The sequence below is a fragment of the Erpetoichthys calabaricus genome, chromosome 10, assembly GCF_900747795.2.
Source record: "Erpetoichthys calabaricus chromosome 10, fErpCal1.3, whole genome shotgun sequence".
Lineage (NCBI taxonomy): Eukaryota > Metazoa > Chordata > Cladistia > Polypteriformes > Polypteridae > Erpetoichthys > Erpetoichthys calabaricus.
Window position 1 is genome coordinate 112,260,297 of NC_041403.2, and position 16,711 is coordinate 112,277,007.

The 16,711-nt window shown below is 38.3% G+C and overlaps 2 protein-coding genes across 2 annotated transcripts in view; one reads left to right on the forward strand and one right to left on the reverse strand.

Moving 5' to 3' along the window:
• stau1 (staufen double-stranded RNA binding protein 1) overlaps positions 1 to 16,711 on the reverse strand; it is an 814,059-nt gene that overhangs the window by 585,536 nt on the left and 211,812 nt on the right. The gene's annotated exons all lie outside the window — the stretch shown is intronic.
• Positions 1 to 16,711, forward strand: part of ddx27 (DEAD (Asp-Glu-Ala-Asp) box polypeptide 27) — a 91,052-nt gene that overhangs the window by 20,362 nt on the left and 53,979 nt on the right. Inside the window, exons 4-6 of the mRNA XM_028811731.2 lie at positions 489 to 687; positions 9,651 to 9,694; positions 10,425 to 10,511. Coding sequence (XP_028667564.1) covers positions 489 to 687; positions 9,651 to 9,694; positions 10,425 to 10,511 — 330 coding nt within the window. The remainder of the gene's footprint in view (positions 1 to 488; positions 688 to 9,650; positions 9,695 to 10,424; positions 10,512 to 16,711) is intronic.

Genomic DNA, 16,711 nt, shown 5'->3' on the forward strand with positions numbered 1-16,711 from the left:
ACCGATTATAAAATTTCCTGAATAATTGCAAGTTTACTATTAGAGTATCTCTTCCGACTCTAAACTAACATTTAGCAAAATTTGTATTTAGGCAACATTTGTTTATATAAACTGGTTTTTGTTTCTGTTTATCAAGGCAAAGATGAATGTATTGATTATTTAAAAATGAATTAATACATATCTTATTGTTTTATAGTCAGATATAACTGATACTCTGCGGTGGGTTGGCACCCTGCCCGGGATTGTTTCCTGCCTTGTGCCCTGTGTTGGCTGGGATTGGCTCCAGCAGACCCCCGTGAGCCTGTGTTCGGATTCAGCGGGTTGGAAAATGGATGGATGGATGGATAACTGATACTGTTTTTGGAGAAGTTAAATGTGGAAATTGTAAAATGTTAGTTGATGTGATGCTACAGTGTACAATTTGTATAAATAATGTACAATCTAAACAGCGCAGATGAGAGCTAAAAGTTTCAGTCCTTTGCACATAGGAGAAAGAGACCAAAAAGGGAAAACAGACAGTGGATGTAGAGGTAAAAGAAGAGGAAGAAGACAGTGTAGAAGAAGATGATGGTCAAGGTAAAGACAGTGATGAAAACAAAAATGGGGAGGAGGAGGAGGAGGAAGAAGAAGCAAGTGATGAAGAGGATGAATTTTCTTCTGAAGAAGAAGCAGTCCTAACCAAAGCAGGTACCATTTTGCATGTACAGATTGGAATTGTTTATAAAAGAAACCTATTCATGTTCATCCAAAGCTTCAAACAACTTAATACCAAATGGGAAAACATGCTAAAGGTTAGTTGTATTTTTGGACAATGCTTAAAGTGATGGCCTTTGAAAGTTTGGTCATGTGTTTCACGTTGAAGTAGTAGTAAAACTATTGTGTCCCTTTAATTGCATTTAAGCCATTTATTAAAAAGGAGAAAGTATTACAAGGGCAAGAAAGTCTGTGGTACAATTTGACTGTGATATGCATAATTATCAGCAACTATGTTTTTTGTATTTATGTAGAATTGCACTAGAACTGGAGCATTCCATCTAACATACTGATACAGTAAAATACTGCCCCTGTTGCAGCCTTGGGTGTTAATATAGGTTAACTTTCATGTAATTTGAATGTTGTATTTTTTTTTGTTTTATAGTTATTTAGTCAATGATAGGTTGGATTTCACTTACTCATTTTTGATTACCCAAGCACTTGGTTTTGTACAAAGTTTGTCTTATTAGATCCACTCCCCTGTAGTACTATACTGTCTCCTGTTACATGACTGAGATGACTGAAGCACTGAGGTTTAGAAACTGTAAAACAGGGTGTACATAGAGTAGATTTTGTGAAGAGGGAGGCTGGTACCTTTATCAAAACACAGACGTGTAAACGTATTTTCAAGGTAAAAGTATAACTCCCAGAGATAAGAATGTCAGTACTCTTTAGTGTTATATGGTTCACTAGATTCATCAAAGTAAAGATCACTTATTACTTCTTTGAATAGTTGTGGCCAAAAGTTTAGAGAATGACACAAATTTTGGTTTTCAGAAAGTTTGCTACTTCAGTGTTTTAGATGTTTTTGTATACTTACAAACATTTCATAAGTTTCAAAGGCTTTTATTGACAATTACATTAAGCTTGTGCAAAGTCAATATTTGCAGTATTGGCCCTTCTTTCTCAAAACCTCTGCAATTTGCCCTGGTATGCCGTCAGTCAACTTCTGAGCCAAATCCTGACTGATGGCAGCCCATTCTTGCATAATCAATGCTTGGAGTTTGTCAGAATTTGTGGGTTTTTGTTTGTGCACCCACCTGTTGAGGATTGACCACAAGTTCTCAATAGGATTAAGGTCTTTGGAGTTTACTGGCCGTGGACCCAAAATTTCAATGTTTTTTTCTCAGAGCCTCTTAGTTATCACTTTTGCCTTATGGCATGGTGCTCCATCATGCTGGAAAAGGCATTCTTCATCACCAAACTGTTCTTAGGTGGTTGGGAGAAGTCGCTCTCAGAGGATGCTTTAGTACCATTCTTTATTTATGGCTGTGTTCTTAGGCAAAATTGTAAGTGAGCCCACTTCCTTGGCTGAGAAGCAACCCCACACATGAATGGTCTCAGGATGCTTTACTGTTGGCATGACACATGACTGATGGTAGCGCTCACCTTTTCTTCTCCGGACAATCTTTTTTCTGGATGCCCCAAACAAACAGAAAGGGGAATCATCTGAGAAAATTCTTTTACCCCAGCACTCCAATCCCTGTACCTTTTGCAGAATATCAGTCTGTCCCTGATGGTGTTCTTGGAGAGAAGTGGCTACTTTGCCATCCTTCAAAAGTCTTTACCTCACTGTGTGTGCAGATGCACTCACACCTGTCTGCTGCCATTCCTGAGCAAGTTCTACACTGGTGGTGCCCCAATCCTACAGCTGAATCAACTTTAGGAGACGGGCCTTGGCGCTTGCTGGACTTTCTTGTGTGCCCTGAAGCCTTCTTCACAACAACAATGGAAATGGATTTTTTGGGATTAAGTTCATTTTCATGGCAAAGAGGGACTTTGCAATTAATTGCAATTCATCTGATTACTCTTCATAAAATTCTGGAGTGTATGCAAATTGCCATCATAAAAACTGAGGCAGCAAACTTTGTGAAAATTAATATTTGTGTCTTTCTCAAAACTTTTGGCCACAGCTGTACTCGTTCTAGAGGACACTCATAATCTGAATACATGTCCCTCACTCCATCAGACTTAATGCTAGTTAACATAGCAAGAAAGTACAATTATGATACACGTTAACTTGTTTGTAGTTTGGTTGTTTTCAACAGTTACAACATTAACAAATAATGTAGGCTAAAAAGAAAGTTTTCAGACTGAAAAATCATACATAAGGGCAATTCAGAAAATTTTATGAGTCTCTGTAGGCTTAAAATATAGCACAGTGTTGACTTGTAGTTTACAGTATCATACAAACACATTGTACATTAATTTGCAGTTGTGCTCCATTAGCATCACTTTCAGTCAAATTAATACTGGTGATAAAACCATTGCAGCACACATGAAAAATTGAGTCAATTAATTTGTAAATTTCTTGCAAATCACTCTGTGACAGCAGATCCCCATCAGCCATTAATCACTGTATTTTTCTGAGTCTGTCCAGCACACGGTTGCAGAAAGGATCAGAGCCTTTCCCAAACGTTTCTGGCAAAAAGGCAGAAACCAGTTTTACATGATCGCATTCATCCTTGCTCATACTGCCACTAATTGTGAATCAACATAAATAAATAGATAGCACTTTACTTGCCCCTAGGGGTCAATTTGGCTTTTTACATAAGCTGAAAAAATAAACAAATAAATGTATTATAATAAACCACGAGAATTACTAAAAGGAAAGAAAACTCAAAAGGAAGAAAACATCTGATTTGGCTAAAGATAAAGAACAATCACAATGAGTAATTATACTGCCATATTGCCATTGGCATAAAGGAGCCCCAACACTGTTTCTTGAGACAATTGTGTTAAATAATTTGTTGGCTGAAAGTTCTCAGTGCTTATGTGCCAGGGTGAGGATGTGCAGCATTGTTCACAATGGCACTCAGCTTTATTTCCTTTCTCTCCTTCACTGCTACCTTCAGCAGGTCAAGAGTGTGTCCAATAACTGATCCACCCTTTTTAACTAACTTGTTGATTTGATTTGTCAACAGAGGTGTAGAAAATTGCAGTGGTAATCACAGTTTTAGAATATGTAAAGGATGTCACTACTTGCATCAAATGAGTGTGATCTCCTAAGAAAAAAGTCTGCTCTGCCCTTTCTTACATTGTTCTTGTGTGTTACAAGGCCAGTGTAGCTTGCCATTGAAATGTACCCACAAGTACTTGCAGCAGTGCACCTCATCCAGTCCCTGAAAAGATGTAGAAGCTCATAGAAGCTCTTTAATGCAGTTCCTTGGTTTTGCTGATGTTTCTTGATATAGAAAGAATTGTGTGCAACTTAACAAAAGTTCTCAACCTGACTTATTATCTTTAAACTTTGGGAGCCATAAAATTTCACCAGAAAACTGAAGGTAATTTAACTAACCACTGTTCATCCTATAACAACCTTCTAGTAGACCAAAAAAACACACTTCAGATACAGTCATACAGTTCTTGGTATGAGTGTCTTTTGAATAGTGTTATGGTTTGAGGGTATAAGGGCACCCTGAATATTTGGACCAAAACAATTGGTAAATTAAGCAAATGAGCAAATTAATACAACATCATACTTTGAATACAATGTTTACATCTATAATAATAAAAGGCAAAGTCCTCACTGACTGACTGACTCATCACTAATTCTCCAACTTCCCGTGTAGGTGGAAGGCTGAAATTTGGCAGGCCCATTCCTTACAGCTTACTTACAAAAGTTAGGCAGGTTTCATTTCGAAATTCAAAGCGTAATGGTCATAACTGGAACATATTTTTTGTCCATACACTGTAATGGAGGAGGCGGAGTCACGTATCGCGTCATCACGCCTCCTACGTAATCACGTGAACTAAAAACAAGGAAGAGATTTACAGCACGAGACACACGCGGGAACGAAGGTAAATGACGTTAATTTTTGACTGTCTTTTAATACTGTGTAAGCATACATATTAACACGTGCAATTAAACGTGTGCATTTACGGGGTGATTTCTCAGGCTTAAAAGCTCACCTTTTATCAAACGCGGGAACTAAGGTAACTGACGTTGTTCACTGTCTTTTAATACTGTGTAACCATACATATTAACACATGTGCAATTAAACGTGTGCATTTACGGGGTGATTTCTCAGGCTTAAAAGCTCGCCTTTTACTAAAAAGGTAAATGCAAAACTATTTTCAATCAGTTTATTGAAACGCTCCCGTTAAGGATTACAATAACATATTCGCGAGATAAAAGAACGAAGTAGGGGGAAATGGAGGAAGAGCCGGAAACAGCAAAGAGCAAAAAATTAATTAAACAATTGAGAACGGAGTGAGTGAAGCATACAAGCATGTTCATAAGGGAAACAAAGCACGGTGTAAAACGTAACTTTAAATTAAGTTTATAGAAACGCTCCCGCTGCGGATTACAATAACATATTCGCGAGATAAAAGTTTAATGAGAAGACACGAGGTATAAACGAACCACACGCCGTGGCGCAACGTTAGGGGCAACAGTTTCAACCATTCTATGATCTGCTTCTCGCAACTGAAAGACGGCACATGGCGGATGTTAGCCGACTTGCTGACCGCAACGTTAGGGGCTTCAACTATGGCGCTCACGCCACATCTCAGTGCCAACACTTTCCAGACTCTACTTAAAAGACACGCCCTCCTCACTGGACAGTTAAAAAGACCAATCAAACTAACGATGACATCAAGTATTACCCAATCAAAAGTAGGAAAGGAGGCATCTTCATAAAATGCGTGTGGGATGATTTGCATGACACGCTGCTTTAAAAAAAAAATGATAAAAAAAATACGGGATAAATCCCGTCCAGTATTGATTCAAAACGGGACTCGCAATTTCATTCTCAAACGCGGCACGATTCCGTATTTTAAAGGACGGGTGGCAACCCTACAGTGCCAGGTAAGCACCCATACAATCAGATTGTGATTCAGACTAGGAATGCAATGAATGTAATTTCCCCGATCTACATACAAGGCGAAAGTCTTGCAACATTCAAAGATGAGTACTTATTAAGTACACCATGGCACATAAAAGAGCTTATGAAGCCTTGAACCGAAAAAAGCAAGATCTCAGAGATCGTAAAAAAAAAAAAGGAGGTAATGTCGTTTTACTCGCTGTACATTTTACTCAAACATTACCAGTTATTCCACGAGGGAGACCAGCAGATGAACTCAACGCGTGTTTAAAATCCATGCTTCTCCCACGCTCGGTTATATGTCGCGTGTTCTCGGGTAGGTACACCAAAAAATGTATACATTTAAGCATGTAATGGGCAAACAAAAAATGAGGTATACCCGAAGGCACTGCAGTAGTACTCAATGTAACTTTACTTCTTAAATGTTAATGTTTTCCTGTTTAATAATTTATACGCTTCTTATATATTGTTCTAATTCTTTTATCAAAATACCAGTGACAGCGCAATGCACGATAACATGGAGTGAATACACCATACGCATCTGCCCACGGCCGCCCTGGTGTGCGCAGATAGGAGTTGATTCTAAAATAAAATAAACATAAAAAGAGTAATACAATCATGACCCATAAAGCGGATAGCAGACGTGACGTATTATATGTGTACCAGATTTCAAGTCAATAGGTGAAACGGTTTGCAAGCTACAGCTGATTTAAAATCCTGGACAGACCAACGAAAAGCCACGGTAGCAAATTATAGAAGAAGATTTTACTGTTTAATAATTTATATTTATATGAAATGTGCTTCTTATATATTACTTCATATTCTCATATGATAATGATGTTAATGTTGTTTATATTGATTTCTATGTTATTGTAAGTGCATCTATGTGTGTGTATTTATGTATGTATGTGTATATATATATATATATATATAAAAAATCTATATATAAAAAATATATGTGTATATATATATATATATATATATATATATATATATATATAAAAAATCTATATATAAAAAATATATGTGTATATATATATATATATATATATATATATATATATATATATATATATATATATAAAAAATCTATATATAAAAAATATATGTGTATATGTATATATAATATATCTGTATATGTGTGTATATGTGTGTGTATATGTATATATATATATGACAGCAACACTCATAACAATGACAACACAATTACATTGACAATCATGTTACGTTATTTTTAAAATGTTTCCTTTACTTTTTCATAACCTCTTTAACACACTACTTCTCCGCTGCGAAGCGCGGGTATTTTGCTAGTATAATATATACTCACATATATAGAAAAATGAGAGTTAGCCCTTGAAAGAAAAATTGCTCTTTTTGAAATTAAACCTACAGATAAGCAAATTACTTTTTGAACTAATTGTACTACTTGTCTGAAGCGGGTTGAAATATAAGTAACTAACATAGACTTTGGCGTATTCAGCCTTAACGTTTGCAGTGCGTCATCAATTGGAACATATTTTGTAATACATGTAGTAGTAAAATGCATATTATTTTCATTTAAACAGATGGTGCATCACAAACGTTAGCACTGCTTTTATAATCCCATATCAAAGTGAAGTATACATGCAGAATAAATCCCCAAACATTTTGAACAAACCTAATATGTTGATTATGTCTTTCTTTTCTTTATATATCTGTGCAACTTTCTGCTCTTCTAAAGCATTGGTTCTCAATCTTTATCCCTCCAAGTTCCACCAATGTACCATGAGAATATGTGATGTCCCCCTACTCAGTGTACTTATTTTTGAACTGTCATTTATTAGCAAAACCATATTTGCTATTATTGCTATTTCAAAATTTCAAAGCATAATACATAATTACAGGCCATTTCAAGAACAGCCTATATGTTTATATTAAATAAATATTTAATTTCTTATTTTTATATGCTTTTCAAAAGGCAGAACTATGGCATACTACTCAATTTAAACAAAGAATAACAGATACAACTATATACTGTACTTCAAAATCAGTATAGAGAAAGCAAAAAAAAAAATAGAAATACAAAGGAAATAGAAAAGCAAATTCCTTATCATAACATGCAAGTAATAGACATTTGTTGGGGAAAAATAATAAGAAATTACCACAATAACTGCAGATACTGTATATCTGATAACAAATGTTACTCACTACTTGAGTATAACTTTTTTTAAATTAAGTGTGACATTGTTTTTTTCTGAAAATAAAGTATCAAAAGTAATTTCTAAAGTATAGAATAACTGAGTGGAGGCATTTTGTTATAATAACAGCTGCTACTCTTTTATCCTCTGAATTCAGCACTTGAGTCCATCAGTGTTAGCCTCATTTATTGAGAATGAAAATGAAATTGGGTTTTATCTCCACACACGTATCAGTCAAGTTAACAGTAAAGACAAAAGCATCAAATAGAATGGTGGAAGCTGTTGGGGAGGCCAGGCCTGATATACTGTACATCTTTAAAAAGTGAGGGGAGTGACAGTGGCTTAGTGTGTAAAGTCAAGCTACCATCTCTTCTGTGAAACAGTTGCATCTTTGGTATCATGCTAAAACACTTGCTATGGCAGTGTGGCTTTTTTTTAACCATTCTATCTTAAATGCTGTTAGTAGCTGCACTGTGCAGATAAACACAAGTAACCACTAAACCCCAAATTGCTGTACGTGTATTGAGAGTTCATCCATTGTCTATATGCATATGATGTAAGCAGTGGAGATCTATTTTAATACCAGTTATAAATGCAATCCAGCTGAACTATATATAAAACATATTTTAAGGGGAGGTGATTGTTATAAAATAAATACCCACGTGTATTATATAGAATGACAGTTACAAACCTAAAAATCACATTAAATAGAAATTCATAATGTGTTACGATCTGTGATTAGTGCTTTTAATAAATCAAGAGATTTGTCTTCCCTTATACAAGTATAAAAAATTGAACAGAATTAGAGAGCAGTGTTTAGTGAGATGATATTAGCAAACCAGGTTTTGAACACAATTCCCCCAATGAAAACTCAAAAATAAATGGAGGAGATACAAAGCAAAAAATTGTTGGGGAAAAACATTTTCTTTAAACTGACTGTTTACTTGGGTTATAGATATGCATGAAATTGCTTTTTGTTTCTTTTGATAATATTTCCTAATATTATTGTAAGAAAATATACCAGGTTCTGGGTTCTGAATGTAATATGTGTATATATACATGTCTGTATGGAGCTGATCTTCAATCTTTTTAAGTGTTTTGAAAACATATCAAATATTGCATTTTAGGATAAATTTATTTTACAAAATTATTTATTATGATATTGTAATTTTCTGTAATTGAGTGAAGTTTATTGTAAAATCATTTTTAAGTCTACAACTCTCAGCAGTAGCTGTTAGTTTGTTTTTATTTTGAGATTGAATAGCAAACAGTGGAAATACTAAACTAAATCAGAAATCATATCAGATGCAAATTTTGTAGTCATTTAGGAAACTAAGATGTAAATTCTTAGAAATTATTTCTTTTGTGATAAGTCTTTTCTTGAGTGAAATTCAGAATTTAGACAAGCAGCATCTGTTACCCTTTTATCCCTAGTTTCTCTAATTATATAGTGGAGCAGGAAAGTGTCCCCAGGATCCAAATATGCAAAGATGATGTTACATGTTTGTAGGTCCTGACTAGAATTGAGAAAATCGTTAAGCTCACAATTGAGTACTGCATCACAAAGAGGAAGATGAAACAAAAAAAAAGTAAGCGTGAAAATTTAGTTTGTAAATATAGAGCACTTTCATACATGAGTAGCATGAGTCATCTTGTTGATCAGTTAATTCTGATAGAAAAAACAGCATTTTGGTAGCTAAAGAGAGATGCAGTACAATTTTTAGTTGGTCTCTTGTTTCTTTTTCACAGTGTTGTTTTCTTGTATTTTCCCGTCTGTTTCACAGTACATTAAAATCATCCAAATGATAAAGAAAGCTACAGAAGCTATTTTTGTACTCTATCATGTTATTATTGAAGTATGTAATAAAACCTTTTTTATTAATCATTTTCACAGACACGTTAAAAGTCAAGGATAGGAAAAGAAAGAAGCCTGTAGAGGTGAGTCTCCAAGTTAACAGAGTATGTGATACTAGTGTACTATCATGAAATGCAGAAACAATTTGATCATCAAATAATCTTTATGTCCACTTTTTTGAATGAGTGAGACCAATGCTTGAAGGGGGCCTTCACTTATATCTTTCATCACGTAATAGCCTTCACATGTGTGGCCCATATCTTTGGTTGAGTGTTCTTTAATAGATTTCTGAAGAGCCAAAGAGAATCTGCACCAGTTTCTTTGTTTATATTTTTCTTTCAACAGTTTACACAGTGTATTGATGGCATTGGCTTACATCTCTACAAGATGCTTAACCTGTTCTCGGATTACTCTAAAACTACACTGATGATGTTGGAACAGTGTCTTACTTTTATAGCATTCCTTTTCATTCTTGGTGACATGTATCTTTCAGCTTTTCAGCATTTTGCTTTGTTCTAGAATATAGTGTTACATATGTTTACTATTCAGTAGTCTGACTAATTTTTTTTTGTGTGGTAGACTTTGAAAGGTAATTAAAGAAAGCATCCTTAAATTGTTAAAATATTTTTCTCATCAAAGTATATAATAGTGACATATAAATGGATATAGTAATGTAACACTGTTAATACTGTAATTAACTAATTAATTGTTAATTAATATTAATTAATTAATCATTAAAGTAATGCTGTAACACAGTAACACTGGTGAATATATGTCTGAATTTCTGTTCATTGTATTTTTATTTTTCTCCAGGAACCACAAACATTTTATGAAGATGCATCTCACTATGATGACAATTTGACTTTCCAGGATATGAACTTGTCTCGTCCCTTATTAAAGGTACAGATTGATTCTTCTCTTTTTAGGGAAATATTTTGAAGTCAAAGGGAGCAAAATAGTATTTCTTCATGTTTTCTAATTAAAAGAGAAAAAATATAAAGGCTTAATAATAAGAAACTTGAAATTGATAAAAACTATTCCAACTTGGTGATTGTGAAATTATTCTTGACCACAGACTGACACAAGTTACTAACTTATTCTCATGCCACAAACATCATTGTGACATGAGTCTCTTGGTAGCTTCTATTTACTTTACTGTTCTTTATTAGCAGCTTTTTTTCTATTGTATGTGTTTGTAAAGCCCTTGCATCCAAGGCCCAAGTAAAGTTAAAAAAAAAAAAAAAAAGTAATAACAATAAATTAAGCCAAAACCAGTTTCATAGTTGCTTTTCTGTTTACCTTAACTTTTATAATAGCCACGCCGCAAGGTAAAGAGATCCACTATGCATGGATAAAGTTTTATGCTGAATGCAATTGTAACATGTCCTCAAATTTTTGGTAGTATGTCACACAAAGTAAAACTCCTGTACTCCTACCCACCAACTTATGCATTAGCCATCAATGTAAGAAGGCAAGAGTATTAGAAAGATTTATATGAAAACAAGCCATTCAACCCAACAAAGCTTGCCTGTCCTATCCACTTGATTCCTCCATAATAGCATCAAGTCAAGTTTTTTTTTTTTTTTTGAAGGTCCCTAAAATCCTACTCTGTATCACACTACTTGGTAACTGATTCTAGATTATCTGCCAATTCTATTATCTTGGTATTACCAGCAGACTTAACCAGTTTGTTGTTTTTATTTCTATCTAAATCATTGCTGTATATAAAAATAATATTAGCCCGTGCACTGACCCTTGTGGGGCTATATACTGTTTAGTATAGTACTATATAAACTACACATGGTAGTCTTCTACATAAAGACAACAGTTTGTCTCCACAGTTGTAGAAAGCCCTGGTGAATGAATACCCAAGACCAAAATAGCTGTAGAGATCTCTAAATTGCAAAAAACAACAAAGAACTTTGCTAAGAATTTCCATGCTAAACCAGGTAAGAAACAGCAGCATGTACACACTACAGCCTGGACAAGTCCAGAAGTTTATGTGTCATTGGACTTGCCGCTCTAAGGAAAACAGTGGTATGCTGTTTAGCTGGTTTGAGTGGTTGAGCTGAGGCTGCTTAAATCTGTTGACTTGCACTTGATGAACCTCACTCACATTTGCCATGTATTACAACATATTGAAGTTCATATACCATATATAAACTATATAACATACATTTATATAGTTTAAACAGTTTGCACAGAGTTGTATCATGCATGTTTCTACTGTTATCAGAAGCATGTACTTGTCAGTTGCAGCACAATTTGCAGTCAACACAAATACAAAATATAGAAATGTGTTGACAGGTCTCTAGACCAGAGCAAACGATTACATTAAAGTGAAAGGAGCAAACTCTCTTGTGGGCCCACCCACCTCCAAGAGAGGCCATAGGGGACGGATGCAATGTGATATGGGTGGTAGCCGAAGGTGGGAACTCTGGCGTTCCAACCCTCGGTTGCCGAAACTGGCTCTTGGGACATGGAATGTTACCTCTCTGGCGGGGAAGGAACCTGAACTGGTGTGAGAGGTTGAGAGGTACCAGCTAGATATAGTTGGGCTCACCTCTACGCATGGTCTGGGCTCTGGAACCATTCCTCTTGAGAGAGGCTGGACGTTGTTCCACTCTGGAGTTGCTGTGGGTAAGAGGCGTTGGACAGGGGTGGGCTTGCTTATGGCCCCCCGGCTCAAGGCCTGTACGTTGTGGTTCTCCCCGTTGGATGAGAGGGTTGTTTCCCTACACCTTCGAGTTAGGGAAGGACTCTGACTGTTGTTTGCGCTTATGCGCCGAACAGCAGTCCAGAGTACCCAGCCTTCTTGGAGTCCCTGGAAGAGGCGCTGCAAGGCGCAGCTCCTGGGGACTCTATCGTCCTACTGGGAGACTTAAACGCTCATGTCGGCAACGACAGTGAAACCTGGAGAGGTGTGATTGGGAGGAATGGCCTCCCTGATCTAAACTCGAGTGGTGTTCAGTTGTTGGACTTCTGTGTTGGCCATGGATTGTCCATAACGAACACCATGTTTGAGCATAAAGGTGTCCATAAGTGCACTTGGTGCCAGGATGCCCAAGGTTGCAGCTCGATGATCGACTTTGTAATCATGTCATTGGATCTGCGACCTTATGTCTTGGACACTCGGGTGAAGAGAGGGGCTGAGCTGTCAACTGATCACCACATGATGGTAAATTGGATCAGATGGTGGGAGAGGCTGCCGGACAGACCAGGCAGACCTGAACGTATAATGAGGGTCTGCTGGAAACGTCTGGCAGATGAAATGGTCTGAAAGATCTTTAACTGCCACCTCCAGCAGAACTTCAACCTCATTCCGAGGGAGGCGAAGGACATTGAGTCTGAATGGGCCATGTTCCGAGCCTCCATTTTAGAAGCAGCAGAACGGAGCTGTGGCCGCAAGGTTGTCGGTGCCTCTCATGGCGGCAATCCACGAACCCGGTGGTGGACACCTAAGGTTCGAGAGGCTGTAAAGCTGAGGAAAGAGTCCTATCGGGTCTGGTTGACCAGTGGGACTCCAGAGGCAGCTGAGGGGTACCGGCGGGCAGCATCGACTGTTGCAGAGGCAAAAACTTGGTCATGGGAGGAGTTTGGGGAAGCCATGGAAAGTGACTTTCGGTTGGCACCAAGAAGGTTCTGGCAAACCGTCAGGCACCTCAGGAGGGGAAAGCGGTGCTCCACCAACACTGTGTACAGTGGAGATGGGGCCCTGCTGACTTCAACTGCAGACTTTATTGACTGGTGGAAGGAATACTTCGAGGATCTTCTCAATCCCACCAGCATGTCTTCCTTAGAGGAAGCAGAGCTGGAGGACTCTGGGGGGGCCCATCCATAACAGGGGCCTAGGTCACCGAGGTAGTTCAAAAGCTCAGAGGTGGCAGGGCCCCTGGGGTGGACGAGGTGCTCCAAGAGTACGGGGTACAAGGCTCGTTGTTACGAGCCATTCAGTCCCTGTACAGGAGGAGCAGGAGCTTGGTCCGCATTGCCGGTAATAAGTCGGACTCGTTTCCTGTTGAGGTTGGACTCCGCCAGGGCTGCCCTTTGTCACCGATTCTGTTCATAAGTTATATAGACAGAATTTCTAGGCGCAGGCGGGTCTTGTTCGGTGACCTCAGAATCTCGTCTCTGCTATTTGCGGATGACGTGGTTCTGTTGGCTTCATCGGACAGTGACCTGCAGCTCTCACTGGAGTGGTTTGCAGCCAAGTGTGAAGCAGTGGGATGAGAGTCAGCACCTCTAAATCCGAGGCCATGGTTCTCAGCCGGAAAAGGGTGGAATGCTGTCTCCGGGTTGGGAACACATTACTGTCTCAAGTGGAGGAGTTCAAATATCTCGGAGTCTTGTTCACGAGTGAGGGAAGAACAGAGCGGGAGGTTGACAGACGGATCGGTGCGGCATCCGCAGTAATACGGGCTCTGCAACGGTCCTTCGTGGTGAAGAGAGAGCTGAGCCAAAAGGCAAGGCTGTCGATTTACCAGTCGATCTACGTTCCTACCCTCACCTATGGCCACGAGCTTTGGGTAGTGACTGAAAGAGCAAGATCGCAGATACAAGTGGCCGAAATGAGTTTTCTCCGCAGGGTGGCTGGACTTTCCCTCAGAGATAGGGTGAGGAGTTCAGTTATCCGGGAGAGACTCGGAGTAGCGTCGCTGGTCCTCCGCATTGAGAGGAGTCAGTTGAGGTGGTTCGGCATCTGGTTAGGATGCCCCCCTGGGGGGGGGGGGGGTGTTCTAGGCATGCCCCACTGGGAGAAGGCCACAGGGCAGACCCAGGACACGCTGGAGGGATTATATCTCCCAGCTGGCTTTGGAACGCCTTGGGGTCCTCCCAGAGGAGTTGGAGAAGGTGGCCGGGTAGAGGGAGGTCTGGGCTTCCCTGCTTAGGCTGCTGCCCTTGTGACCTGATCTCGGATAAGCGGTGGATAATGGATGGATGGATGGATGAAAGGAGCAAAGTTTGGCAAAGCTCAAAGAAGACATGTTTAGCAAGTGCTTGCCTGGTATCTGTGGTTGAAAGCATTGCCAACTTTGCGCATCTGATCCAGTTAGAAACTTATTTCATGTATATTAAACCCAACCCCCACTAAATCTTTAGTGTCTGCTGACAGCTTGTGCTTTTCATATTTTCTTTTCGGGTAGTTCTTCTGATGTGTGAGGATCATTATGAAAGTCATTATGAAGAAAGAACATTGGAAGCAATTAAGCTCCTGTGAGCTGCTACTACTAATAATAGTCTGAGATTAATTTTGCGCTGTTTCTCTATCAATGTGTGAAGCTGTCAAATTATCCAGATTCAGTTCATACATTTAGGGGTTGCATTGCACATGTTAATGGTGATTAATCAGCAGCCCTAATAAAAGAAGTAATTGTTGATGAATGTAAGAATGGGATTGTGAAAATGCTACCTACCTTCGAAATCTGTTTTTTAAATTGAAATTGTTTAATTTTCTGCAGTTGTTATTTCGAATGAATAGATTGTAATTTAAAGTCAATAAAAGTTTAATTGCTCACAAAACATAAGGAGAAATTTGTGGTAAATGGATATTTTAAATAAGTATGGTGGTTACTTTTTACAGCAATTATTCATACAAATTAAACAATTTCAGAAACCAATTGTTTCAAATTTTGGCACATTGTGTTTGCAGTTTGTTTTATGATCATTGGGTTTCAGTAAAGCAATAAACTAGTAGTCCAAGCTTGCATGAGCTTTTAAATAAAGTCAATTGACATATACAGTAACTAGGGATGTCACAATACCAGAATTTTAGTATTCGATACCAGTACTAGTGAAATTTTGTGATACTCAATACCACTGCAAAAACAGAAATCCCATTCCACCGCTTTTTATTAAAAACTACTCCATTATTACTAATATATTTACTTGTTTGGTTGACACCTTTATCCAAAGTGACTTACAACATTTATGACACAATTGGTTACATTTATTTTGACACACTGTTCCTCCTGTATCTTTGACTCAGCTGTCAGAAGGATTCTTCTCTTGCATGTGCCTTACCTGAAGGCTGAGGAGTGTAGTTGGAACACACTCATGTCCTTTTTCTTAAATATGGTGAACACCACAGCAGTCTAACATTATGAGGCTCATAAGTGTACCTGGTACCAGTGCACTTTGGGCTGAAGGTCAATGGTAGACTTTATAGTTGTGTTGTTTGACCTGAGACCATATACTTTGGACTCATGTTAATTGCCGTTTATACTCACGTATAAGTCGAAAAATTTATGCCTTAAAATTCATTCAAAAAAACAGGGTCGACTTATCCACGGGGCAACACAATTGTCCATAGAATTTGGGTAATGACATTGTACACTTAATGCTTCACGGTGTTAAGTCACTGGTCATCTGCCGTTTCCCATGGTCTTTGAAATAATTATAAGCCAGCAATACTATTGCTAATTAGCTAGTTTTTTCTAATTTCATTAAATAATTCTTTATAAACTGTGAAATACTTGAATTTGAGCATTAGCTTTTGCAGGTTTTGGATAACAAACATACCATTAGCTGCCACATGCAACCAGATTTGGAATCAAAAGAACCAAGGCAATGCACGCTATCAATGCGATGCAAGCGCAGCCTGCGATTCAAAACATTTCTCTGCCTACCTGTTTGTCTTGTCTGACAGTAGCTGAAAAGCAGCATCAGGAGAGAGCAGCCTGAAATAGTCCAGCAGCAGGTGCTCTGTCGTGTCCAACAGCAAGCCATGCTGTCTTGTGAAGTTTGGTAGCCAGTTCGTCTCCCATGGATCAATGTCTGGGTATTCCTCCCATGCGAACCTTGCCGTAGGTGCATCGGCTGTGCGAATGCGTTCAGCTGGCGCGGCATCGGCTGGTGCCCAATCAGCTGATGCCGGCTTCTCACTCTCTTGCTCGATTCCTGATCACTGTCAATAAAATCCGATTCTGAAAAATCAGAGTCCGACTCAGCGATGATGTGCAAAAACATCGTCTGCCGAGTGTTTTCTTTTCTGCATTCGCTTCGCTCCCTTGTGACATGTCGATGCCATCTTGCCTTTGTTTACATTTGTTTACATTTTGTAACTCACGCACACGCAAGGAGTAGTTGCTGAGTCAACGAGT